The sequence below is a fragment of the Trachurus trachurus genome (assembly GCF_905171665.1).
Source record: "Trachurus trachurus genome assembly, chromosome: 15".
Classification (NCBI taxonomy): Eukaryota; Metazoa; Chordata; class Actinopteri; order Carangiformes; family Carangidae; genus Trachurus; species Trachurus trachurus.
In genome coordinates, this window is record NC_139906.1 from 5854301 (window position 1) to 5881891 (window position 27591).

At 42.9% G+C, this 27591-nt stretch overlaps 1 protein-coding gene across 1 annotated transcript in view; it reads left to right on the forward strand.

Moving 5' to 3' along the window:
* The window catches only part of atrnl1a (attractin-like 1a), a gene marked incomplete at its 5' end in the record, with an annotated part of 302603 nt that overhangs the window by 248149 nt on the left and 26863 nt on the right, over positions 1–27591 (forward strand). Inside the window, one exon of the mRNA XM_083988807.1 lies at positions 6298–6393. Coding sequence (XP_083844933.1) covers positions 6298–6393 — 96 coding nt within the window. The remainder of the gene's footprint in view (positions 1–6297; positions 6394–27591) is intronic.

A 27591-nucleotide genomic window follows, 5' to 3' on the forward strand; every position in this document is an offset into this window, starting at 1 on the left:
GGTTTCTCTCTTCAGGAATCAATGCTCTTATTGGGTCGAAGCCCAGTGATCGACTCACGTTTTCCCTCTGATCGAGCTCTTTTCTTATATTGACCCAGTGTTTTGGATGATTGTGTTGCTGCATGATGGAGTTCCTCCTGATCAGTTTAGATGCATTTCTCTGTAAATGAGCAGACAGAGTGTTTCTACTGCTGCCACCATGGGTTACCTCATAAAGTAAAGTGTAGTTTCTTTGATGAAGAAGCAGCAGAAACCCAAGTCATGACACCATCCTCCCTTCCTTTCTCCGTCACTGTGGTGGAGGTCCATAACGCTTTGATCCAGAACTTCTGTAACTCATCACACTTCAGACACTGATGGTGGTCTTACAATAACATAGGGAGAGGAGCAGCTGGAGCTCTGGTTGTGATGATGAACTTGGTCTGATTCAAGGTGGATGAAGAAGACCAGGTTGTAGTAAACACACTGAAATGAAAGCTCAGGGCAGGGGAGAGGAGACCAGATTTTAAAATATGACATGGACAATTTGATTGGCTGGTTGATTGATAAGATAAGATAAGATAAGATAAGATAAGATAAGATATACTTTATTGTCCCCTGGGGGAAATTCGTTGTGGGAACTGTGTCGCCATACAAAAAAGGAGAAACACTGTACAGGACAAAACCAGGTCACAGTACAAATACATGACAACAATAAGAACACTAATCGTAGGATGACATTGCAACACAAATCATGAGACAATAAACGGCACCAACAAGTAAATAAATAAGACTATTGTGCAAACAAATGAAATGCATACTAAAATTTGTAAGAACAAATTGTGTTGTGATCTGATTGGCTGTCGAACACCTAGAGTCGGTTCTTTATGGAGTAAACAGTAAAAGGAAGAGGAATAGAAGTCATCTTTCTGACTGAACTCAGACTAAGCTTCATTGCAACACTACTGTTACCTGACACCTGTCAATCACGCGGTGTTGCTCATTTGAAAAAGTTGTTTGGCACCACACAAAACCAGGAAGTAAGATCCAAACTCCTGAAGTAGGAAGAACATATCACCACCTAAACTAAAGTGTGTGGCTCAGTGAGTCCCTACAGCTCGTCATGTAGAGTCTGTTATTAAAATCATTATGCATTGAGAATGAAAACACACAGTTCCAGTACAGTGTTGAGTGGTTGTGAATATGGAAAACATACTGCTGCTGCTGCTGCTGCTGCTGCACACGTTCCCTTACAGCACAGAGGAACCTGCACACTGACATATGTACACAGGCTGGCAGATGTGTTGACACTGCTATAGTTTTGCCCTCATGGAGATGATGCGGAGTTTAATTGCAGCCACAGGAGCAGTGAAGCCACTTTCACGTTGTGAAACCCGTTATTTGCACAGGAGTGCATCCAAACTCTGCAAACAGCACATTACACAGATATTTCCAATCCGTCTAACAGTACCGGCAATTTGAGCTCGCAGGTGCTACTTTGGTAGAGCTGCGTTCTGTGAAGCATAATTCGCCATGTGATTGGCTCCATTGTTGCAGCACTCTCATTTTTCTCCTGGCTGTTTATCCGTCTGTCTGTCCAGCTGAGACGGCCGGATGGATGAATGAATGGATGTTTGGGATGTCGCGCCTCCCCCTCGAGGCTAGATAAACACAGGCACATTCAATATGGAGAGAAAGCATGGACGCATACTCAAAGGGAATGTTAACTGTGTGTCCTCCTGTGATTTAGTTTGAATTTCAGGCATCTGGTTTAAAATCCTTGAAACCAGAAAAGGTAGATATCACTTCTCTCTCTCTTTCTCTTTCTCTCTCTGTGTGTCTCCACCCTCCCTCCTTTTTTGTCATCCAGTTGGTGGTGTCTAGTGTGGCACCGCTTGTTTACAGCACAGCAGAGTTAATTAGCCGTTTTATGGCTGATTTACAGCCCGACAGGCAGACAGAGAAGATGGCCGCTGCCTTGTCCTTGTTGCCCACTCAAGGACTTGTCATAGGGGGCGTTAAACACACAACACACGCATGGACACACACACGAGTGGTCTGTTTTACCGAAATCAGCGTGAGCATTTGCATTTGTATGCAGCGGGACAAACAACAAACAAACAAACAAAAAAGTCCACATGTACATTCAACACACACACACACACATATATAAAAACACACACTCGTTGCCACAGACTCTAAAACTTAACACAGTGCTGAATATTGCTCCCACGTTTTATGTCCAAACATAATTCCTCTGTCTAGACTGATTTATTAAGTCACAACACACACACACACACACACACAAAATGTGACCTCACTCACCTTGACCAGTTTGTCTAATCTCACTTAGACACACAGGAGTTGTGGCTTTAGGGAGGAAAAAGAAGAGAGGACAACTCACACAGGGATGCACCCAAACCATGAATGAAGTGCACCCAAAAAACAAAACAAAAAACGACAGTGGTATATGTGAATTGTGCACTTAAGGCACAATGCTAACTATAATACTGTGAAAATGGGCTGTAAGATCTAAACATGTATTCCACTTACTGTTGTTTTCATTAATTTGGCCTAATGTCAGAGCAATTAGCAAATAAACTGTCTTCAGAAATAAGAAAATATCGAAATGACCTTCATCTTTAAAGAAGTAAGGGTGTAAACTGGCATCATTGTTTAACATCCCATATTTTACACTTTTCTGGTGTTTTCTATGAGCCAAAAACCACCTCAGTATACACTAGTTTTACAGCTTCTCTAAGCAGCTCCGGTAACAACAGGATGATCTCAGCCAATCAGAATGGAGGAGGCTCTGAACCACTCCTCTCATTGGCTGGCTGTTTTCTATGTGATTGAATATACATATATTTCAGATTTCAGGTAAAACACTCAGAGAAACCAAATCCTGCAAGTGTTGGAGGTTGAATTCAGGTGGTGGGTGGGGCTTGATGACTGCTTCCTTGTGACATCACAAAGTTACATAAGTCCTGACGGCTCAGTTTCTGAATACAGGCTGTGAGTATTTCTCTGTGGACTGAGGTTTTGAAACTTTCCTAGTATTAATATAGAACCTATAGCTGATCTATAATCAAAGACTTGTTAATCTACTTTTTTAATCTTTAGTAGATGGGACCTTTAATGTACTGTTGTAAAACTTTGTAGAGAAGAGCTTGGGTTAGATTACATTAATCTAATCTAATCTAATTAATTTTACATCACATTAAGCACTAATTTCCTGGCTACAAAGACTCAACAAAGATGCTCATCATTTTGTAGCTACACTGTCTTTTTTACACATAAACTAACCTGATAAAACCCCATTGACCTCTAAAGGTCTAAAAATGTTTAAAGGGGATAAATTACCTCCTGAAGCTCGCCGGCCGAGCACCGACACCCCTCCCCGTCTCCCTCGCCGTCTCACCTGGGCTCCTACAAATCTGAGCTGACATCAGCAGGAGGCTAACAGCGACGCTAGCGAGCACACTCTGTCATCCGAGCAGCGTTAGCATAGCGGTGACAGCTAACAAGAGAAGACATCACATTAGCCGAGGCACGGCAGCAGCAGCAGCGCGCGAGGCGAGCAGAACACAGTTTCCGCCGCTGCTGATGTAGCTACAGGTGTAGTATTCATTCATGCTTAAAGAGTCTGACACTGGCAGCCGGCGGCGCGCTAGCACAACACCTGACAGCTAGTTAATGTCAGTGTGCAGCCTTTTCTCAGCAACAGGAGCCGACAACAGAGGCAGGGGAGGCGCGGCGGTTTAGGGAGAGCTAACAGAGTGTGGAGGCCAGTGACATTTAGGAGTGGCTCACTTCTTCCAGGTGGTAATCACTCTTCCTTTGCTCTTTTCCTTTCTGTCACTTTTGCTCCCTCGGCCTTTCACTGTTGCTCCTCTTCTTCTTTAATTGTGTTAAATTCTTATATTTTACTGTCTAGTTCAGATTTTCAGAAAATGTCTTGAATCCCTCTCACATCCTCCTCATTTTGCTTGTTCATTTCCTTTACTTTATTTGTTTATTTGGGTGGGACAGTGCTCATCAATGAACATATAAAAACATGTAAATGTGCCGGATTATAGCAGCAATGCTAATTTCCATCCGGAGTCCCAAAGCATAAAAACAGTACAGTGACAGAAAAACATAGTGTTATAAACGACATAACAATGCAGACAACAAGGACATAACAAAACAACTATAATGAGATATAACATTGACATTTTTAACATTACATTTGGTAACACTTAATTACATACAACAACATTTACAATACACAGTACAACATTATTAAGTGTACTTAATTCATCATTTTAAAAAATGGTATTGTTGTTACATTGATACACATTAGTATGTTTAACTCTAAATTAAGTATCATATCTCTACAAACCAGTTATTTAGGAGACGTCAGTGGTTCATAAGATAATTTGTACCATGTGTAGATAAATGAACTATTCATGCTGCACTTGTGATTTAGAGGTTTACTAAAGTTTAGTAAGTGTGCTAATGGATGTTTTATAAACAGTGCAGATCATTATTCTTCCAGGTTGTTAGTAATTGACAGTACATTCCTAAAATATTTACAGGCCGCTAATTACGTGATAATGTCAAGAAATAGACAAGAAATAACAATTAATTGCGTCATAATGTCTAGAAATAGCCTAGAAATAACGGTCAATTTCATAGTAATGTTGAGAAATACAGTCAAGAAATAACGATTGATTGCTAATTAGTGGCCTGTACATTAAAGGGTTACCAAATATTCTCCTGAATAAATAACTGGTGAATGCTGAATCCATCGTTTATGAATGAGTATCAATCTGAAATAATTCAACACATTATAGATGAGCTTATGAATTAAAAATTAAATTGCATACATAGTAATTAGTTTCAGTGTTGGATGCATGCTCTATGAATTATGAATCAACTATTTAATTATGCTTAACTTACACTTATCAGTGTGTTGTTATTATGAAGTGTTACCTCATACAGTACTTTAACTTTTGGCTTTCGTTGGGTGACTGGCATTGCAGACACCTAATGTTACAGAAGCATCTTCAACCACAAGTCTATTGTTGTTCATATTTCCGGTTTTCTCTTCCTGTTGAATTCATTTTCCCACTCTGATCCAACAAAGTTCATTTCATGTGCTTCATCTTTGTGGAATAATTATCTCTGGCTGTAGATGAATTTAAAGCTTTTATCTCCTGTAAGGGTCACAATCTGGAGTCACAGTCTACCTCCACTCAGAAATGTGTGTGTGTATGTTTGTGTGTGTGGCGAGGGCTTCACCGGGCAGATTTTTTGCCGAAACAACAACAAGCACCATACTGATGATTAGAGTTTTGGCGCATTATCGGCCTGAAATGAGTTTGTGTTGTGCGTGAAACAGGTGGCCACCCCCGAGCTAAACGTAGAAACAAAACCCCATTAATACGTCTGTAGTGGAGTGGAAAACGCCGGGAAAAGAGGCTTTTGATGGAGAGTGGAGGGTGGATGAGAGCAACAACGAGCATGTTTTTTTTTTCTTTCTGGTGTTGATGTGTGTGTCTTTGTTTTACCGTGTGTGTGTGTGTGTGTGTATTTGTATGTTTCCAATATGTTGCAGCCTTCCTCTCTGTATTGTGTGTTTCTGTGTTTGTGTTCTCAGTCGGGTGTTTAGACCTCATGCTGATAAAGGCCTCGCCGTCTGCCTTTGTTCATCTGACATTTCCTCATTAATGAAGTTTGCCCGCCCTCCTCCTCTTCCTCCTCCTCCTCCTCTTCCCCTCCAACTCCCTCCATCCCTCCACCACCTGCCATTCCCCCACTCCCCTTCTCCTTCCTCCTGCGCATCTATCAACCACTCTGCTTTGATCTCTGCTCCCCTCTCTCCTCCTCCTCTTCCTCCCATCATTTTCCTTTTCTTCCCTCTCTGTCCTCACCTTTCTTTCTTTCTATTAAATTCCCATTCTCTTTTTCCTCTGTTTCTCTTTAACTCCATTTTTCCTTAACCATTGATTATTTTAACCTTTCTTTCATCTTTGATCACACATGGTTTCTCAGTAAAACAGCCATCGAGCATATGTGCCTTTTGTGGGGTGAAATCCAAACCCAGATGGATGTAAAGGAGCATTAACTACTGTTAAGATGCCCTTGAGCAGGGCATTTAATCTCCTGCTGGTCTGAGCAGAGCCTCTCAGTAAATATTAGTGAGGAATCATGCTCCACCTGTACATTTCCAACAATGTTTTACAGTGTAAATAAAGACAACTCTGTCAAATCTCGGCCCGTAAATAAAGTTTTGCAAATAAAAAATGTTTATTTCTCTGTTTGCTTCCGCAGCAGCTGATGAGAGAGCGACAGCAGATGGCCAGTCGTCCCTTCGCTTCGGTTGCCGTGGTGCTGGAGGTGGGCGGAGACCAAGAGGAGCTGCTACAGGTCAGTGAGGAGACACAAACACGGATGCACACGAGAGATAAACAAAACTGAACGAGACACACAAACGTGGCCACCGAGGTCAGCGTCCTCATTTGCATATTCATACCTGAAGCTGAAGTAGTGGCAACACCTGACACTGTGTGAACACTGTTGTGGCCTAGTGATCTCCCGCCATGACCGCTGTCGTGGCAACGCTGTGGATAGGATGTGTAAATGTTTGGTGGTGTGGTGGATACACAACAGGATGCCGAGGCTGTAAACTAGCAGTGCAACAAGTGTGGGCTTTGAGAAGGATTTAAAGCTGATTTTGAATACTCTCTACGACCCGATTAATTTGATACTGGTCAGGTTAGAAGCAGCCTGTGTTGATGGACGGCTCACATAAGTTTTCATTCTTTCTCTTAAAGGGATAGTTCAACATTTTGGCAAATTGGCCCATTGCCATAATCCCTATAGTCATAGCAGTAGGTTCGTTACCTTTAATTGCTGGTGCAAGCTATTTTTAGAACGGCGGAGCAGAGCCGTGAGCTGCTCAGAGCTACGCTACGGAGGCTAATGGGATTTCCTGGTTTCTCTCATCAAACTCATCAAATACACAATCCAACAACTCCAAAACGCTCTGGTGGACAAGTTGTGACCTGCACATTCACCACGCAACAGAACGTTACCAGACAGAGTTGTTTTAGACGTAAATGCAGAGACTGCTTGATGAAAAACTGTCCCTGAAGGCAACGCGCATCAGCGGTTTTGCATGAATTTACCTCTAAAACAACTCCGTCACTCCACATAACGTTCCGTTATTATCTCATAGCGTGGTGAATGTGCAGGTCACAACTTGTCCACCAGAGCGTTGTGGAGTTGTTGGATTGTGTATAGTCCCCAAAACAATACAACAATTAACATAAAAAGTACATAAAGACGGAGGACCAGTAGATAACAGAAGAAGTACATTTACATAGCTACAGGAGGGTTGGACATGATTCTTTGAATTGTAAAAAAATATATAATCTATATAGCTGGCTGCGATTAACATGATTAATTGAAATATAAAAATATATACAGTTGCGATTGACATGGTTCGTTGAATTATAAAAATATATACAGTATATCTATACAGTTGCGATTGACATGTAAAAATGTAAAATCACATGTGTTCAGATACATCAATTGGTGTGCGAGTCACCTCTGGGGCTAGTCGGGGGGGGTAGCCAGTCTATATGGCACCGTTATTTGGGGGTCGTGGGCTGAAAAGTTTGGGAACCCCTGATGTAGAAGTGGTAAAAAAAAGAAAAGAAGAAGCAATGTTGACACGAGCTTGCGTCGGTTCACAAGTGTCTTTTCGTGATGTGGGGTCAGACGCCGTCGGGTCGGCGAGAACACAGCAACATGAAACTGTGAACCTCGTCGGCCGAGCAGCTGCAGACAACAACATGTGACAGCGCAACATCCGCACAATACACACTACACACCTCCGGGAGGCTCTGACGTCAGCACAGAGGCGTAGAGAGAGAAAGAGAGAGAGTTAAAGAGGCAGCACCTGGTTTCAATAGCCCACTTCTCACCGAGCTGTCCACAGAGCCCCCACCTCACCCGACCCCCCCGCCCCCCACACACACACACACACACTCTGTCTGTGATTCTCCACCGCGCCGGCTCCTCACCTTCACCCAGCGGCCCTGGAGGGTCCTCCACCGGCGGAGAGAGGCAGCTGGCCCCGCTGCTCATATCAGCCTCTTGTGCAGAGAGATTACAGAGCACATGCTGCAACATGACAGTGGTACTTTCACTGAAAGGGTAACTGCCAAATATGATGGGAGGGAGGAAGGAGGGAGGAAGGGAGGGAGGAGGAGGGAGGGAGGAAAAGAGGGAGGCAGTTTTTCACCTCTGTTTTGTGATTCCTGTCACTGTGTGTGTGAGTCATTGTCCAGCGAGATGCGGCATTGTTGTTGGAGTGGTGGATTTGAGGAGGACGGAGCAGGTGAAGTGGGTGGAGAGGAGGTCAACGCGGTAAACCAGGCTACATGGTGAACAGAGGATTTACTCATTATCCTTCCAGGTTGTGAGTGTCGGACATCTTTGTCTAATACAACAACGCAGCAGGAGGGTTGAACAGACTCATCTTTGACCACAGACTGTAAATGAACATGGATGAAGAGCAGCTTTTTGAACCTCTAGACTTCACACATAACTCTAAACTAATACCCAATTTATTTATAGAGCACATTTGGAAATAACAGGTGTTGACCAAAGTGCTTCACACGGGCTTATTTATTCAATAGAATAATTAAAACACAGACAAACGGGTGAACATTTGTATAATTAAAACCAGAAATAAACAGGTAAATATGTGTAATATCTGAATTTAAAACAACAGGGAGTCGTTTCAGACTGTGCAGCTTCCTCTGTGAGAACTCTGACCCTCTGTTTGTGTACAGTAATTATGGAGGCAGCATTTTTGTTGATGTTTCACACTTTTCCTGCACAGCACAATAATAAATCAACACATTGTGTTACACAGAGTTTAACACAGTTTAAATGGTGGGTTGTCGTCTCTTTACACAAGGTCCAATGAGACCGGAGCTAAACAGAAGATGCTAATTCGGCCGACCTTGCCACGACGGAACCGATTTCAACATATTAATAATAATCCTGATGGTAGCAGCAGTGCATCATGGGAAGATCAGCCATCCCTCCCTGAAGCCAGCCAGAGTGCAGCCCGGTGACAGATGTTGCAGGAGATTTGCTGCGAACAAGAGGTCGACCGGTCGGGGGAAAAAAAGCCGAGAGAACAGTGACCCTCATTTATCAAAACTACACGCAAACAAATAACAGAGCCGAGCTGTCAGGACACAAAACTGAAATAAAGAGACTTTAAACATTTCCACATTAGGTTTTTCAACATGAAGCTAATAATTTAGGATGAAGGAATGCAGGCCATGTGCGGGGAAGCATCCGGACCGAATAAGCTCTTTTAAGTGGAGTCAGATCAATTTAATTAGATTTTGTTTCGGAGCTCCTCTGTAAAAAAGTACTGTGGTGTTTTTAAAATTAAATTGAAACTCCATCTACCCTGTTGCCTGAAAAAACACCACGTCCACCTGCACGTCTCTCCCCTCCTGTTTAAGGTTTCATCTCCTCGCACAGCTGGATCTGAAGGTTGCCGAGGCCGCGGCGTGGAGCTTCTATCTGCACACGACTCTTAATTAGTTTTAGCTCCCTTCTTTTTCTTTTTTTTTTTTTTAGCAGGTTTGACTCGGCTCAGTTCAGCTTAGTTCAGGTGCCGGTGGGAACCTCGGGAGTAGGTACCTCCCCCCCTTATCTCCGCCTCAGCCTGGTTTCCATTTCATTCTTGAAGGTGAGAGACAATGGGGCAGAACGCTATCTTCACACCGAGGTTAATTACACAACATCTGGTTCATAGTCGAGCATGCGGCTTAGCATAATTGTGTAATGAATGAGGGAAAGGGAACGTTTCCGTGCTGCCCCGCTATTTTTACGCCGTCCCGCTTATGCAGAGCAACGGAGTATGGGTGAAACAAATAGAGTCATCATCGTCATCCCGACCGCCGCACGCAGTGTTTACTCAGCGAGCACGAAACTCAACACCTGTTGTTCCCACTCGTGTGCAGTGATGTGGTCGACAACGGCGAGAGGAGGGGAGGTGTGTGAATCACACCATGAACGACGTATAATTGCATGCATACAGAGGATGAATATATAGTTGTGCTTTTATTTATTTATTTATTTATTTTCTATATAAATGTATTTTATTTTAGTTTTATGTCATAATGGAGTTCCGTTCGTCTCATTTCCTTCCCTTCCATTCTTTATTTTTATCCCTTACTTTCCAAAAATGTAATCACTTTTCCACATTAGCGTCCAAAGAGAGTCAATATTACAACATATACGGTTACATTAAACATAAATGAACATGATTTATTGCGGAAAGCTGACTCAGACTCAGTGGACCCGGTAACCCTGAGCCGGACCGGACCTGCTGGAGTCTGGTGTCCTCTGCTGCAGAGTACTGTAGGTGGTGCCTGCAAAGTAATGAGATGAAAGGGAGATGAAGTGGGCGGAGAGAGAGAGAGAGAGAGGAGACTCGCTGTGAGACTGTCACTTTATAATCAAGGACAAAATGGCAAAAAAAAAAAAAAAAAAGCACATTAATCACCTCTGTTCCAAAGCTAAGTATCTGTGTTAACCTCGGTGTATTTGTATTTATAGCTTACAGCTTTTGTCTTTTGCTGAAGTCTGATCTCGAGGTATTTGTTTAGTATTCTCACCATCACCATTCAGACACCACATGTCAGATTCATCTTCTAGTTATTTGTGCAATACTAGGGATGCACGTTTTGAATTCTTTTTCTGACCGATAACCAACGCTCGTTAACCGATTATTAACCGTTAACCGATAAGATTAAGACGCTCGCGGCGCACGTTTGTATTTAAAGCTATCAGTAAGCGATCCGGTCGTTTTGGCTAACTTCCTGTCAGCCGATGGAGTTATCAGTCCCCGCCCTCGTCCCTACGTCACCACATTCACGCGCATCCCTTGGCTGCACACACAGAGAGGACCGCCCCTTTATGCCGTTCTCTCTCCTCATTGGATAAAGGTTGTAGGATACAAGGAAAGTTTTCTCCTCGGCTTACAGCAGAGCAGAGTGACTGACAGACCCGTGTTTCAGACCAAACACTCTATATAAGTGATTGCCGTCAGAAGATATAACTATTTAAGACTTATATTAACACAAACATTCCCCTTCTGCTTTAACGGCAAAAATAAAAAAAAAGATTGCTCCAATTTTTTAAATTTTCTTTTGCCATTAACTCATTGAGTGCCATTGACGTCTATGGACGTCAATCAAAATCCAACGCTTGAGTGCCATTGACGTCCATAGACGTCAAATGCACTTTTCTGCGGCTGGTAAATGGGGACGCTCTCGCGCACACTGTGAGTAATTTTGGGGCTTCTGGGATGTGTAGAACGAAGAAGACTGTAGATCAGAGCAAGAAGTGAAGAAGAAGGAGAAGACGAGCGCGATCGGTACAGAGATAAAAAAGTCGGAAAAAGTTTCTATTTCTAGAGAAAAACGACGGGCAGAGCCTGGAACAAGTGTAACGTGGAGCTGGAGGAAGCTTAGCCACTGATGCTATTAGCATAGCTCCAGCATGAAGTGATCAGAGGAGGCAGGAAAAGTAAACTGATAGATGATCAGCACCAAAATGCCGAAGCGGACGCGGATCGCGGAGTCAGTTTCACCAGTTGCTGTCTAAACGACGTGACGACGAACCGAGAGATCAGCGCGGTGCGTCGCTGCCGCGGCCGCGTCCAGCACAGAGGCTGAAGACGCCATGACGTCTCCCTCCTTCAGAGACGAGGGGAAGCAGCAGGAGGAGAAGCAGGAGAGGGGAGAGGAGGGAGAGGAGAGGGGAGGGGGAGGGGGGCGTAGGAGAGGCAGCAACTGCTCGTACTTGTTGTATTTTAGTTGTTGTTGTTGTTGTTGTTGTTTTTTGTTTAGTCTTTTTTTTTTTTTTTTGGGGGGGGGGGGGGGGGGTGAAAAAAACATGTGAAATGAAATTTTCAGATGTCTTACATATTTTTGAAGCCAAAATTAAAACGGATAAATCACTATTTTTCTTGAGAGACTCTCTTTCACAAAAATGCATTTTTCTCAGCTTTCTAGAAAAAAAGTGGTCTTTTTGGTACGACCAGGCTCTATTCACCTTAAGATATATCAAGAATGGAACAAGGTACAAACAAATGGTTTTTCCCTAGTTAAATAGAGAGTCTCCTCTTTCCTTTGAGCTGTTTGGTGTTTTCAGAGTCATAGTACAAAATACTCTCTGGGTCTTGACATATTACTCAAAATGCCCCAAAATGCTGGCACCTGGCACTGACCATTTTATAAAAGGTCTGGCACTCAATGAGTTAAATACACACGTGCGCCGCGACAGCTGATCAATGCCACATCCACTCTGCTGCTGAAGGAACAGCTCCTCTGTGGAGCTGCAGGAGAGCTGCAGGTGAACAGGCTGGAGAGCAGCGATGTCCTCTTTTTTTCTTTTTTTTCAGCGCCGTTGTTACAGATACACATCTGTGTCTGTGTAGCTACATGTATTGTCTGACCTTCCTTCACATGGGCTGCTGCACATACTGTCAGTCCTCCTGTGTATTTTTTTGCTGTGAAATATGCACGTGTCGACACGCCCCCATGAGTTGACGACATATTAAACTAATTTAAAAAAAATAAATAACCGATAGTATTAATCGGTCAAAGTTCTTGTTATCGGTTAACGGCTAAACTGTTAATCATGTGCATCCCTATGCAATACTGATTTGCAAGGTGTGAAGGAAACGTGAGGTCGCCATGATTACTATACTTTCGTTATCATCATGAATCATTTATCAACATTTCCAGTCACAATATCTTGATGCACATTATATCCGTGAAATTCACTGCAGTAATATAATAAAAGAAACATAGAAACAGAATCTAAAAGTGAAAATAAATGAGTTATATTTATATAAATATGAACATTAAACTCATGATATGTGCATATACACATCCAGACATGTGTCGTACTTTGCTGTGCTGACTGATGTCCTCTCCACCCACGCTGTGTTGTCGTCCATGTGTCTGGACGACGGCTCTGTGTGGTCGTCTCGCTGAGCGGAAGTCGACCTCGTCCTCTGAACTTCTCTCCTTGAGTTTCCTCTCAGATGCGTCCGTCCGTCTGTACTCAAACCACAAAGTCTCTTCTTCTCCTTCTACTTCTACTTCTACTTCTCTGCCTCTGCAAGAACAAACGCTTTTAGGATCCATCACAATATTATGTATAAATTCATGTGGACGTGCGGTGCGCTTAGATTCCCCAGGACACATAAAGGATAAACTTTAAAAGCTCTCTCTGTCTGTCTGTGTGTGTGTGTGTGTGTGTGTGTGTGTGTATTTTTTTTTCCTCAAAGACGTCTCCTCTGTCCTCTGTGGACTTGCAATTACAGCTACTCCTGGAACTAGAGCCGTCTATCATCTCCTATCATAGAGCGCGGCGAGGTGTCTGGGCTCGGTTAATCTTCTGTAATGATGCAGGATGCGTGTGTCGCAGCTGGAAACCATGTTTTTTTTGTGCTATAAAGACTTACAATTATACTTCAAACAAAAAAAAACAACAAAAACACAGAGCAGACCTGTGTCAGTCGGTTTTGTGTCTGGGACTGGGGTTAATGATATATCTATATGTGTCACAGCTGTGTGCAGTTTCATCTAAACTTCAGTAAATTATCAGTTTTCATTTTCAAGGTCTGAAAACTCAAAGACCTTCAGCTAGAGACAGAGAAACCATGTGCTATTTTTATGGTCCTTTATTTAATCACTTTAGGAAACTTGTGCTTTTCTCTGCAGTAGTTTCATATGCGGCATGAGTCCTACAGTATTTACACATTGCTCATTGGCATTTTGGGTGAGGGTGAGTTTAATTTTACTTAAGTTTATTTGATGTGTTTGTCTGTGATCATGTAAATACGTGAGAGAATGATCTCACTGAGATAAGCTGCTTTAAGAGTTTAAGGTTTATAGCAATTTTCCATCTTCAGTCCCTTGACACACAGGGCTTAAAGTATTCCGGCCCCGTGCCGGATCTCCGGCGTTTGAAAATTTCAGAGAAAAAAAAAAACCACACACACACACACACACACAATATTTGGCTGCACACATTGAAGTTCATGGCTGGAGAAGACGGAGGACAAAGACAAAGCTAAATGTGTCGTATGCAAGACAACCCTGGCCTGCCTGCGCGTACTGTATGAGCCTGGTGACGTGACTCAGTCACTCGCTGGAGGCAGTGATACGCCAGGTAGCGTCGGGTCTCTTGCCGCTGTTGACGTCGGCACAAACGAACCTGGTGGTACGAGCGGACGTAACGGCGCGCATTCGATTTCGTTTTTTTTTTTTTTTTATCTCTGCATGTCCGCAACGCAACGCTGCACGGACGTGCCCCCCCCCACGCCCCATAACAGAGGAAACGGGCCCTTGAATGGCTGGTCCAGACCCCTAGATTACAATTGTAAGGCAACAAAGCTATAGGACCCTCAGTCAATACTCAATGTGCTTCTTTTTTTTAAAAATCTGAAACAAATTTTCCCTTCATGTTCTTCTCAGAGTACACCAGAATGCTTCAATGTGTTAAAATCACATTCATTTTATTTCTGGGGGGGAATGACCATTGTTGTGAGGTCAGACACACCTGGATTTATCAGTTTGTCTGTATGTAATAATGAAGCGGGCTTGAGCTCAGGAAGTAGTGGAAAAAGGATAAAGCCCATTGTCATTAGATCTATTTTTTGACATTTCCACTTTTTATTTTATTTATTTATTTTTTTACACATAGTTTTCATACATTTCATGCATATATTGATTAGAGGTCTTGTAATGTCATGGTAACTTGTTGCCAAGTCATGGGAAAGTCATGGAAATTTGTTGGTTAAAATGTGTATGAACCCTGTGTACATCACCAAGCACAATGCCAAAAAGTTGTTTTCTAAATTGCCTATAATGTGTAGGCTATGCGTCGGATCCACTGCACCCCCGCTCCTTGGAAAAAAGTTCAGGCTCAGGATTTTTTTTTACTTTAAGCCCTGTGACACACGGAGCACAGCACATAAGAATAGAAAATATTCATCATAATACAAAAACATGTCACTGTCACATCATATTTCACACTATAATCTATGCACACTATAAACTCCCAGAAATAACATGTCAAATCTGCTTTAAAATTGTGTTTTTACATGTAAATGAAACTATTTAATACTCTTTTCAGTTTAGGTTGTACCTATTCACCTACAGTAGGAAACTCCTCTGTGTAATATTCAGAGGCTGGAAAGATTTCTTCCTCTGAGACATTTGAACGTCTGATAACAGTTAAACTTCATCTCAACATCTGTTAAACATCTGTCGAACACTTCTCTCTTGATTTTCCACTTTGCGATAAAGTTTTTTATTCCATAGCCGGAGGCTCATTGTCTATCGATTGTCCGTCCATGCGTCTCATTGACGAGGACACAATATGTCGGTAACTCTTTTGTGGAAGTTCAAATTTGGCAGAAACATTTGTTTGGACTCCAGCATTTGTAACTGATTTGACTTTGGGGATCAAAAGCTAAAGTCATTTTGACCTCACAATATAGAGCTGTGGCCTTGTGAATGTGATACCTCCAAAAAATAATCCATTAGAATTTAGTTTAGTCTAGTCTGAGGTCAATGTGACCTTACAAGTAACTTTTTAGACTCCACACAGATATTAAAACAAAACTTTACACAAATATTTCATATTTTATTTGACCCTGGATAAACAGAGACGTAATCTTCAGGTTGTAATTCTGGTGCTATTACAGCTCAGTCAGTTTTCAGGATGAGCCTTTATTTAATTACAGCTGTTTTCAGTAATTTGTGAGAAGTTTCCTGTGGTAATAGATAAATCACCTGTAATCATCATTATCAGACAACTTCATATCACTGAAAATCCTGTTGACCTGCTGTTTGTGCATTGATTGATTAGAGATTAAATCCCTTGACGTGAACTAATTAAACTCATTTCTTCTATCATTTCTACCAAATGACGACCTGTAAATCTCTCAGTTAAATCTATGCACATATTCAATCCCGACTGGTGTCGTCTTCCGTTCCCCTGACTCCCATACAGTCGCTCCTGAAGTATAAATATTACAGTAGGTGTCCATATGGGAAATGTCTTTAAATAGTGAGATGCTTGTGATGCTTCCCTCTAACTAACCAACCAGCACCGTCCATATGTTAAATAGCAGGTAACAGCCACTAGATCACAGAGTATCCCAAACCCAATCCCACTCCCCGGCTTCATCGGAGCTTTACACTGTGTCGCTGCTGCATTACAGAACACAGGCACAGTCATCAGCATAAATCGATGTTTCCACTGCCTCCATAAAGTACTGCCGTTACGTCGTAAAGCTGATGAGCCCGCAGCAACTAGCATCTGCACGCCTCCGCCTGCGAGGAGCAGCTCCCACCTTGCCGCTTATTAACGGCGGTCTCCCCGTTTTCATAATGCTATTTAAAGCAAAAGAATGAATCCATATCACATCTCGTGTTTTAATGTGGCGTATTTATTCTTCAATTGCAGGGGATTTAATATGCCTGAGGAAGGAGGGTTGGCTGGCTGGTGGATGGGGAGGGAGGGAGAGAAGGAGAGGGAGGGATGGATGGATGGATGGATGGATGGAGAGCGGGAGAACGAAGGGGAAAAAAGGCAGATAAAGAATATTTATGACACCTGGGAGTAAGGTGTGTTTGGTAGAAAAATACACAGCTAAACACTGATCTACCCACAGCACACACACACACACACACACAGCACTGCAGGGCTGATCAGATAACACAAAAGCTTCTAGAGGCAGCGGAAGAAAAATGAGCAAAGATACAAAAACACACACACAAACACACTCACTCATTTGCATTCATAATGGACAATTGCATGTGCGCTCCTTGTGTTTCTTTGCAGTCACCTGTGGCTCTTTGTGTACGGCTGAAAGGCTCGGCGGCAAACTCTAACACACACACACAGACACACTGCGATGTTATTAACTCAATAACTCACACCTCTGTCAACACTAACAAGGCTAAAACAAACACATTGCTCTTCATGCTCTGTTTGCGCTTTAACAAAAAGGATTTTTTGTTTTTTTTCCTCCTTCCTTTTATCGTTAGGCAGGTTAGAGAAAGCGTCCGGGGCCACACGTTGTTTCACTGAGTGGAGGAGAAACACCTGCAGCAGCCTCAGCTGAGCAAACGCACCAACCCTCTTCCTCTGTGTGTCGTTATCCCTCTGTGTATCTTTCTCCTCCGCTGCTGCCTCTCCATCTTCTACCAGGTTTATATCACAAAACAAAACAAAAAAAAATAGATGCACAGGAATACAAAATCATACCGACATGTTCTTTGTGTTTCTTCTACAACCAGCAATTTTATCATTTTACAGATATGTGTGAAGAAATTCGGCATGAGAAGGTAGCGAGTGCTCAGTCGAGGAGACGCGGGTGAAATTATGGCACTAGAAAATAACAGCAGTAGTTGTTGACCCGGCGGAATAAGCAAAAGAAATGGTCTGAAATTATTGTTGCTACCAGGACGCAGCGGAAAAACAAGGACAAAGACAAGGACAAGGTTTTACACAGGTTTAAGAAAAGCTGAAAACAGGATACTTGTTTACTATTATGACTATAAAACATCTATGTCAGCGCATAGTGACCATAGACTGTAAAAAGAATGGACGTAGCACCCGTGACGTCACCCATTGGTTTTGGGAAGTCGTTTTTGTGACTCAAATATGGCGGCCTGAACAGCGCCATGTTGGATTGGCCGGCCGAGAACTCGCCCACTGGCCTCGAAGCAGCTGTCCACGGAGCTGCTCGGACCTGTCACTCAACGTTTCCGCGCCCTAATTGGCCAGAGTTTTAACCTAATAACAGTAAAACGGTAGAGTTAAAAAAAATTCACCCCCCTCAGAGTGTGTGCGGGGGTAGAAACTATCGATTGAGACCAAAAAACATTCTGACACCAGGCTTTGATCATGTTTATTGAGGATGTAAAGTCGGCAATTTTAACATGGGGGTCTATGGGGAATGCTCCCTTCTGACACCAGCCCCCAGAGGAAGCCGAGGGGATTGCAGTTTTTTGAACGCGGAAGTGACTTCACTTCTCAGACCGACAACTGCCCCCTTGATAGTGACATTTTGTTAGTAGGAGACATCTAGTGGTCGCAGTCATGACAGGAGCAAATAGAAAAGTGGAGGATGTTTTTAATGGACTGGCCGACAAAACACTGTGTGAAATGCGAAGCCCTCAGTTCATGATGTTTCCTTTGTTGGTTAAAGGTTGGGTCTGGAGTTTTTTGCCCCAAAATATACGCTAGACTAATACAAATGAAATTCGTCTTTATGGGCTTCTAGTCCTGTGTGGTGGTGACTGTGTCTGCAGCGCCCCCTCCCCCCCTGCCTGTATTTTGGTATTTTGCTTCGTTTTGTTGTGCACGTGGACGTTTCTGGGTGGAGAGCGAGAGAGTCGGTGTTTTCTCTCCAGCCAATGACGGAGCTCAGGTGAAGCTACGTGCAGCACAGTAGGAGGGCTCAGGGCTGCTAGCCGCACTAGCTGTCCCGGATGTTAGCGAGTGCTAGCATGTCTCCATCTCTCTCAGCAGCAGCAGTCAGGACCGCAATGGCCGTCACCGACAACTAAAGCTTTGAGTGGTAACGAGTATGAGGGCCGTTGTGGTGAGCTAGCTCGATGCTAACTTCGGCTAGCGGTAGCGGTTAGCATCCATCGCTAACACCCTCTTCCCAGCTCACCACAACGGCCCTCCTGCTCATTACAAACTGCAACGAACAAAACTCCAGACTCTACCTTTAACTGCATTGTTATTATTGTAACCATGGCGACAAAGGCCATCTAGTTCTGAGAAAGCACTTATTTGAACCTAAATCATGATCTTTTCCCGGACCTAACCAAGCCACGGCTGTTATTATAGTAAACCAGGGGGCCGTAGCCACCATTGGTACGCAAGCGTTTTGGAAGTGTTTATTCAGGTTACCATGACAACTGAGGTCTGGTACACCTGGGCCGTCATTTTAGGAGACACAATAGAGGACCTATATGGCTGTTAAGGGTTGGAGATAAAAGTGCTGATGTACATTTAAAAAAAAAATGTGAGTACAACATCTGTCTCTTCTGATTTGACGATGTTTTGTTTCCATCTCTGATAAAACAAAACCTGAAGCGAAGATGGAAAAAGTGGATTCGAGCTGTCAGATGAGCTAAGAAACTGTTGTACATTTACCTCCTCCTCCTCTTCCTCCTCCCCTGCAGTGGAGGATTTACCTTGAAACAGACAGTGACCAATACCTCAGTCGGAGAAGAAGCGCACCTCGAGCCATAAACACATTTACGAGTGGCTCCCTGTCTTAAATTGTAGAGTTTTTTTTATTTTTTTTATTTTTTATCTCTAGTTGTTTTATAACAACTTTTATCAGTCAGAAACACGTTTTGTTCTGGGCTCTGAAGAACATGTTGCCCTTTTCACTGTGTTTCACCATATGTACCCAATACACTCTTCGCTGAGAGCAAACAGATGTTTCATTTGATCTTTGACCAAACGTCATAAAAACCGACTTTTACAACAAGCCTGTATTCTATGGACCTGACGCCGTCCACGGCCGAGCCGGTATCTCAGTGCTTCAGATGTTCTTGAACGCTTCACAGTAACTCACTGTTGTTTTTTTACTGCCGTCAGTCCAGACGCACTGTCCCAAATCTGTCTTCACTTCTTCTCAGGTGAGATATAAACCAGCCTAGGTTTCTTTCACATGGAAATACTGATACTAACACATTTTTATGTGTGTGGCACCTTTCAAAACAGTTACAGACTCTTTAAATGTTGTTAAATGAAATCATATGAGATGTCATGAAACATTCTGTCGCCTTTGTGTATTAATCTGAACCCTGGATATACAGTACGTAGATTTGGGGTGAGGCTTCCCATACCAGGGGGTTTATGGGTAATGAACAAAACCTTAAAAACAACAGGGATCCAGCCAGGTGTGGCCAGATGTGATTGTGTCCTTCACACTGTGATTGTGTCACCTGTGTGAAGGTGTGAAAGCTCTTTATACATTTGTCAAATAAGTGTTACTGTCATTTCTCTCTTATGAGATCTGTCGAAGTCGGACAACACCTCATATAAACCACTAACTCTCTCCATTCTCCCTCCTCCTCACTCTTCCTCCTCTCTTTGCCTCTTGTTTTACCTCCACCTGGAACATCCTCTCATCTCGTCTACTCTGCATCCACCTTCTCCTTTTTCACCCTTTTTTTTCTCCCTGACTGAAACCTAAGATCACTCTCTTTCACGATTTCTCCCCGTCTTCCCGACCTCCCCTCCTTCCTCTCCTCTCTCTCTCTCTCTCTCTCTCTCTCTCTCTCTCTCTCTCACTCTGTCCATCACAGAGTTTAGTGCCAGTTTCAGGTTCAGCTGACCAAGCAGGCATGCCCATTATGTCCCGGACACTCAGCCTTTATGTGTGTGTGTGTGTGTGTGTGTGTGTGTGTGTTGTGTAAAGTTAAGTGAGTAGAACTGAGTAGACACAGTAGATCTCGGCCGGTGAAGGACCAGATGGAAACTCTCGTCCCTTTGAATGAGAAAATGTTCAACAGAGAGAAAACTGAAGGAACCAGAAGTGCTGGTTGATGATGAATGGATGTTGAGGGCGTTACCATGACTACTACAGCCGCTCTCTCTAATGGACACCTGAACTAAACTAAACTAAACTAAAAAAGCTCAGCCACCACTCTGTTTCCATCCATGTGTCAGTTCGACGTTTACAGATCAGATGTTAGATGAAAGAGCTGCTCTTTTCCGTGCATGGGACTTGTTTGTAGAGTGATGGAGCCCACTCTGGTGACCACAGTGGGTCTGCAAAGTGCTGCAGCTTCAAGTATAAGTGGTTTAAGTGATTGTATTACCAAGTCGTGCATTGTTTTTTTTGTCTGTTAATAATTTTAGTGCCTAGTTTTGATGCGGTAATGGTGAGTTGGAAGGAGAGCGCAGCAGGCAGAGAGAAGACGTTAATGAAATATGACAGACTGAAGTGAAAAACAATTAATGAGTCATTGTGAACTTTGCATTTAAAACGTTTCTGTTGCTGTTGACGCGTGGGCGGGAAACGAAGACGAGTGAGAGACGGGAGCGGTTTGACTCAGACCTGGCAGTCAGACAGAAGTGATGTTGTAAAAAATGCTCTGTACTTCCCTTTACACTCACACTGAAGGCTTGTGAGCGGCTGAGAGGTTCGGCGCTTTATGCTGAGTTGCATTTCACCACGATTCGCCCATTAAACTCTCAAACAAGTCCTCCAGGGCAGATGGGTTCAGTCTGAGCGCAGTAACGAAACATTTTTAGGTCAAGATCCCTCAAAACACAGAAGACCAAGTCAGCAGTGAACCACGGGACAGTCCGCTGTCAGACCTCTGTCTCTAATGAACGGACCAGAACTGAGTCTCTGAGCTGAACGTCACACCTTCAACGTTCATTTTAACCTCTAATGACCTCCCTTTAATGTAACTTATGGTTTTATTAGATAAAAAGAATTAGTTGAGAAGGACAGATCTGGTCTGATTGACCCAAGACCGGATGTTCAGGACAAATATGTGATAATAATAACCTCCATAAGGAGCTTTAAAGTTACAACAATAATATGTGAAGCAAAGTTAATGTAAGTTTGGTAATGAGTGTGAGAAAAGTACAATTTTATACACATTAGCTCATAGTTGAACTTTGCATTTGAAAAGTTCAACTATCCTCAAAATGTTAGTTTGAGGAAAGTTTCTTTACAAACATGACGTGATGGATCCACAGCAGGATCCAAATAATTGAGCTAAATAAAAGATTTTATACTGAAGCTACCCGAGAGTTCAGAGCTCAGTATTAATGTTGGAACTGGTGCAAGATTTGATTAGATTACCATGTCGATAGTTCAGGGAAGAGCTGATGCAAATTAAATGATTGATATGGATGTGTAGCTCCACCTGGACTTTCTGGATCTTATTTCTCCTCCACACTCTGCATACCAGGGCTGTCAAACTCATTTTAGTTCAGGGGCCACAAACAGTGCAATTTGATCTCAAGTGGGCCGGCCAGTAAAGTAATAGTATGATAACCTGTAACTTTGCATTTTTCCCTTTGTTTCAGTACATTATTAAGATGTTTACGAAACATATTATGAACCACCTGAAATTTCTCGATAGAAATATGTGCAATTTCAAATTTTCACATTTGGAAAATTAATCGTGAGGGCCGGATCGGACCCTCGGCCGGGCCGGTTTTGGCCCACGAGCCGCATGTTTGACACCCATGCTCTAAACAGTTAATATCTAATATTCACGTCGGTCTCAAGATCTCAGTCTGAGCACAACAAAGAGAAACAGCAGCAGGTTGTTGAACTCTGTGGTCCTTAAAGTTTGGTCAGGAGTCCCTCAGGGATCCATGCTGGGGTCCCTGGGGATCTCCATCAAGATGAGGACGTTGCTCCAGCAGCTCAGCCACTGTAACACCATCCATAGTGAACACAACCACTGAGTGTGTGTATGACCAGGTGTCTCACACACTTTCTGTGGTTAAAGGGACAACGAGGAGTTTTGGAAAAGCGAAGCGTTTTCACACTACATTTATGAGCCTCCGCGCGCACTGTAAAATTATTTTGACCGGCGCAAGACAGACTCATGTTTTCATTCATCAATAATTAAAGTCAGAGGTTGGAAGACGATCACATACCGTCGTAGTCCCGGCCATAAACGGCGGTTTGGCAGCGTTATTCTCATGACTCACCACGAAACCGAAAGTAAAGAAACGCTGGTCGGCTCGACCAGCATTTCCACCACCACTAATAATAACAAAATAACGATAGAGACAAAACGATATATTTATCGAAAATGGGCCCATTAACAAGTGTGGGTAGCGTAGATTCATCCACATTAATATGAGACTTTTTTATAACCAAATAGAAACTCCTCGTTGTCCCTTTAAACACCAGAGGGTGAAAATCTCATTAGGAATAAGGAATGAAAGAGAGAAACAAAGTCCAGACCTCTCTGCCTTCCACACCTCCAACCACCGGGCTGACAGCTGGAAAACAAGCGTGATCGTCAGAACCCAAAAGAAAAAAAAATGATTTTGAGCCGTTTAGTTGTTTAAAGCAGCAAACTCCTTGTTAGAAGCTGTAACTGTGCATAATGTCTCCCAGTCTGAACAGTGTCGATCCCACTCGGTCTCACCGTGTTGCTGCAGGAGGAGGTGATTCAGAGGTGAGGACCAGGCGGTGGTATATCCAGCACTCGTATTCTTTCTCATTAGGCCGTTTTCTCAGCGTCCGGCCTTTTCTTTCCCGGCTCCGTTAATGATGAGTGTGTTTCTCCGTTCTCCTCTTTTCTTCGTGATCGATATCTCCTCCCTCCTCCTCCTCCTCTGCCATCCATCAATACTGAATCTGGAAAAAAAAGAAAAGAAAAAACATTTTCAAAAATGATGATGGCCTTTGGAGCATTGTTATGTAGGTTCATGTGCATGTATACGTGTGTGTGTGTGTGTGTGTGTGTGTGTGTGTATACAGTACAAGTGTGTGTGTGTTTGCAACCAGGTGCATATTAGTGTGTATATTCTCCCCTGTGGATCCGACCACAGACAGAAAACACATTCATCTTTCCAACACTAATAGTGAAAGGAGAAGAGGAGAGGACGGAGAAAGTGTGTGCGTCTTTGTGCGTACAGTGTGTGTGTGTGTGTGTGTGTGTGTGTGTGTCTGGCAGAGAGGGGGGGAGGGAGGAGGAGAGGGAGGGTGAATGACAGATATACTCCACCTCCCGAATTAAGAAGAGGCCCAAAAAAAAAGGAAAAAAAAGTTTGTCTTTCATGAGGCATTAGAGAGATGATTAATTTGTCGTCAAGAAGAGAGAGAGAGAGAGAGGGATGGAGGGATGGAAGGAGGGAGAGGGGGGAGAGGAGGGGGGAGACGGAGACAGGGAGAGGTGGCGAAGTGGCCCCTCTGTCCTCCCTTGCAGTAATAGGATTGTTCGCTCACCGACGGGCTGATTAAAATGGAAATTCAACGCACCCGCCGCCTCACACACACACACACACACACACATTCGTACAATTTGCTTAATATGCAGGTGTGTGGAGACGAGGATGTGACCCGCCGTCCCACAGTGAGGACTGAAAGAGGAAGTGACACAGACGAGAAGTAAACAAGTGGAGAGAAATGATGAAGGAGCGAGAGCGAAAGAAGAAAGACAGAGGAAGGGTGAAAAAAGGACAACAATCAGAGAGAAAGGAGGAGGATGAGAGGAATTATTTTGGGCATGAAGGGATCCAGGAGTGAAAGTCCCTCTGATCGTCTGCACAGACTCTGTTAATCCTCTCATATTCTTTCTTTTAATTACGTCTCCGTCTCATAATCTGAGCTCTGACATCCACATGAGGCAGTGAATGAGGGTCAGAGGTCAACAACAACAACACTGGACGGTTATGGTTAACAATGGGACAGTTTGTATGTGGTTTTACTGATTAGGGAAGTCACGATTACTTGTTTTCACAATTAATCGGTATTAAACGCCACAATTAATTAATCGTAAAGATTTCCAAATACTGTCACTTTCCAAAAAAGATTATGTTGGAAACACAGAGGCAGGTGTGCACAAAAGTGAAGGTAAATGTAAGAAATACTGGTCCATTTACCTAACGTAACATACAATTTGTAGGAATTTAAATGTTAGCGAGTAATTTGTGCTAAAAAAACAAGCAATGATAAACTTAAACATTTGGTATAGATGACAATTAATGACTTGAATATTTAAAACACTTCCCCTACAGGATTAATAATTGGTTAATGGTTATATGTTAATAGTAGAGACTTAAAATATTTAGTGTATTGTAATTATAGTTTGACTGTATTTGATTTTACACATTCATATGAGGTAAATTAACAACACGTGCTTTTGTTGTGGTTTATTAACACCGCTGTCGGCACGAGCGGACGAGGCAGCGCGCATTCGGTTTCTTTTTCTTTTTTTTTCTTCCGTGCATGTCAGCGTCCTCTACGGAGAATGCAACCATTGCATCCACCTGTTTTGCCGATGGTTTTGCCCTTTTTGCGCAGCCGGACTCGTCATCAACAGTGCACCATCACCTAGACTTCAGGGAGCCCAGACAGCTGATCTCTTGACTCTGTGGCCTGTCAGCATGCGCGCACGCTCCCGTCACATGTGAAGCAGAATGAGGATCAAGTAGCCTAGCTATCCCATTTAGAAAAGGTGGATTTGTTTTATTTAAAATATTTTATTTCATTAGGGGTAAGTGGCACTTTCTGCTGTTAATTTGAATAGGAAATATTGAAAGACAAAATGCAATTTACACATGGAAATCCCACAAGCCCCGCCCCCTCGACATTTCGACACATTTGTCGAGGGGAGCATGTGTCGATTTTTTGTCGATTTGTCGACAAAAAGTCCCATCCCTAGTTGTGTTGTGTTGTGTTGTACAGTCCTGTCCTGTTGTAGGTGACTGCAGGCTGGATCGGGTCCAGGGTCGGGACAATAAGTCCTCACATCCAGACAACACACACACAGCAAGAGATTTGTCTTTTGGATCCAAAACAAACAACAACGTGACCGTTCCAGAAATATTTGTCTGAGACTTTTTCCTCGTGTCTCATCTTCTCTCTGGTTCAACTCGGTTAGATTTATCATCATGGCTGAAAGTATGAAAGTAGAGCTGGGTGATGAACAAAGAAGAAGTGAAGGGAACTTGTTCATCTGTTTGTCTTAGTCTGTTTCTAACTTTGGTTGTTTGTTAGTCAGTTTGTTAGTTAGTTGTAGTTGTTAGTATGTTGTTAAATTGTTTTTTGTTCCTCAGTTTAGGTTGTTTTGTTTGTGACTTTGTGAATCTGTTTACTAGTTTCCCGTAAGTTAGTAAGTCAGTCTGGAAGTTAGTTAGTTTGTTAGTTAATTAGTCTGTTGGTCAGTTAGTTAGTTGGTCTGTTGGTTAGTTGATTTGTTGGTTGGTCTGTTGGTTAGTTGATTTGTTAGTTAGTTAGTTAGTTAGTTAGTTAGTTAGTTAGTTACTTACATACTTAGTTACTTAGTTAGTTAGTTAGTCTGCAAGTTAGTTAGTTAGTCAGTCAGTCAGTTGGATCTCAGATAGACAGTAGGCCGACATAAAGTCCAGTTTCTCATTGGAGCATTAATTTGATCGTTGACACTTTAATTTAAAACACAACTTTGTCTCTTTTGTGCCGGCTTGTGTTTTCTCTTTGTTTGGATTAACGAGGTCATGACCGCTTAAATATTCTCTGACTTCTTGAACCGATGTCGAGCTGAGTGATTGTTGTTGCTTCTTTCTTTCTTCCGTTTAATTAAGTTTGATTTATTTCTTTGAAAAATGCAATGAGAGTAAATTAAAGCCAATAAAAGATTTGCAATATCTGTAATTTGATTAATTTGGTTTATTGTCGAGCCCCAGGAAACAATATTTTTTCCAACCAGTGGCTCCGCCCACTTTTTAACTCTAGAGAGAGCGACTGAAAATGAACGAGAGGAGGAGGAGGAGGAGGGAGGCATGAAGGAAACAGAGACACAATATACAGGATTGAGAGATGAAAAAAGAAAAGATAGAGAACGGTAGTGTGAGAGAGAGAGAAGTGAAGCAGCAGAATCTATAGAAGAGATTAAAGCTCTAATAGATGGAAATGGTGAATAATTTGCTGTAATGTTGAATCAGCCTCGTTCAACAAGACGCTCAAACACCAGAGACACTTTCATCCCCTCCACTGTTTCCTCCTCCTCTCCTCCACTTCTTCCCCTCCCCATTTCCTACCCTCTTCCTCCATCTCCTCTTCTCTACTTCTCTCGTTCCACACAGTTTTTTCCTCTCCTTTTATCTCATCTTTTCTTTCTTCTCTTTCTCCTTCCTTGAATTATCTCCTGTTCTCACTGTTTCATCTCACTCCTTACTTCTCCCTTCATTTCCGTTTCCTTCCCTCTTCCTTGTTCCCCTAATTTCCTTCTCCCTCTTTTTGTCCCCTGTTCTCTTTTCTCCTTTTATTTTCTCAATCCTTGTTTCTTCAATTTGCTGCCCCTCTTCTTCCTCCCTCTACTCCTTCTCCTCAATGTCTTCCTCCCCATTTCCTGTCATTTCCCTCCATCTCCTCTCTTTGATTCATCTGCTCGCATCTTCTAACTCTTCCTTCTCTCCCATCCTTTCCCTCTCTTGTTTCTTCTGCTCCTTTTTCTTCTCCTTTGTTTTCAACTCATGATTTCTTGTACTCATTATTTCATCTCATCTTATTTCCTCCCCCGTCCTTTCCTGTCCTCCTTGTCTCTGTCCTTCTCTCTCCTCCCCTCTTCCTCTCCCTTTATCTGTCCTCCTCTCTTGCTTCACTTTATCTCTCTATATTTCTCTACTCCTCCACTCTTTTGTCCCTTTTGTCTCTTCAGGTTCTAGTTTCTCCTTTTATCCTTTCCTCTGCCCACTCATTTCCTTCTCCTCTCCTCTCCTCTCCTCTCCTCCTTTCTCCTCTCCTCCTTTCTCCTCTTCTCCTCTCCTTTCTCCTCTCCTCCT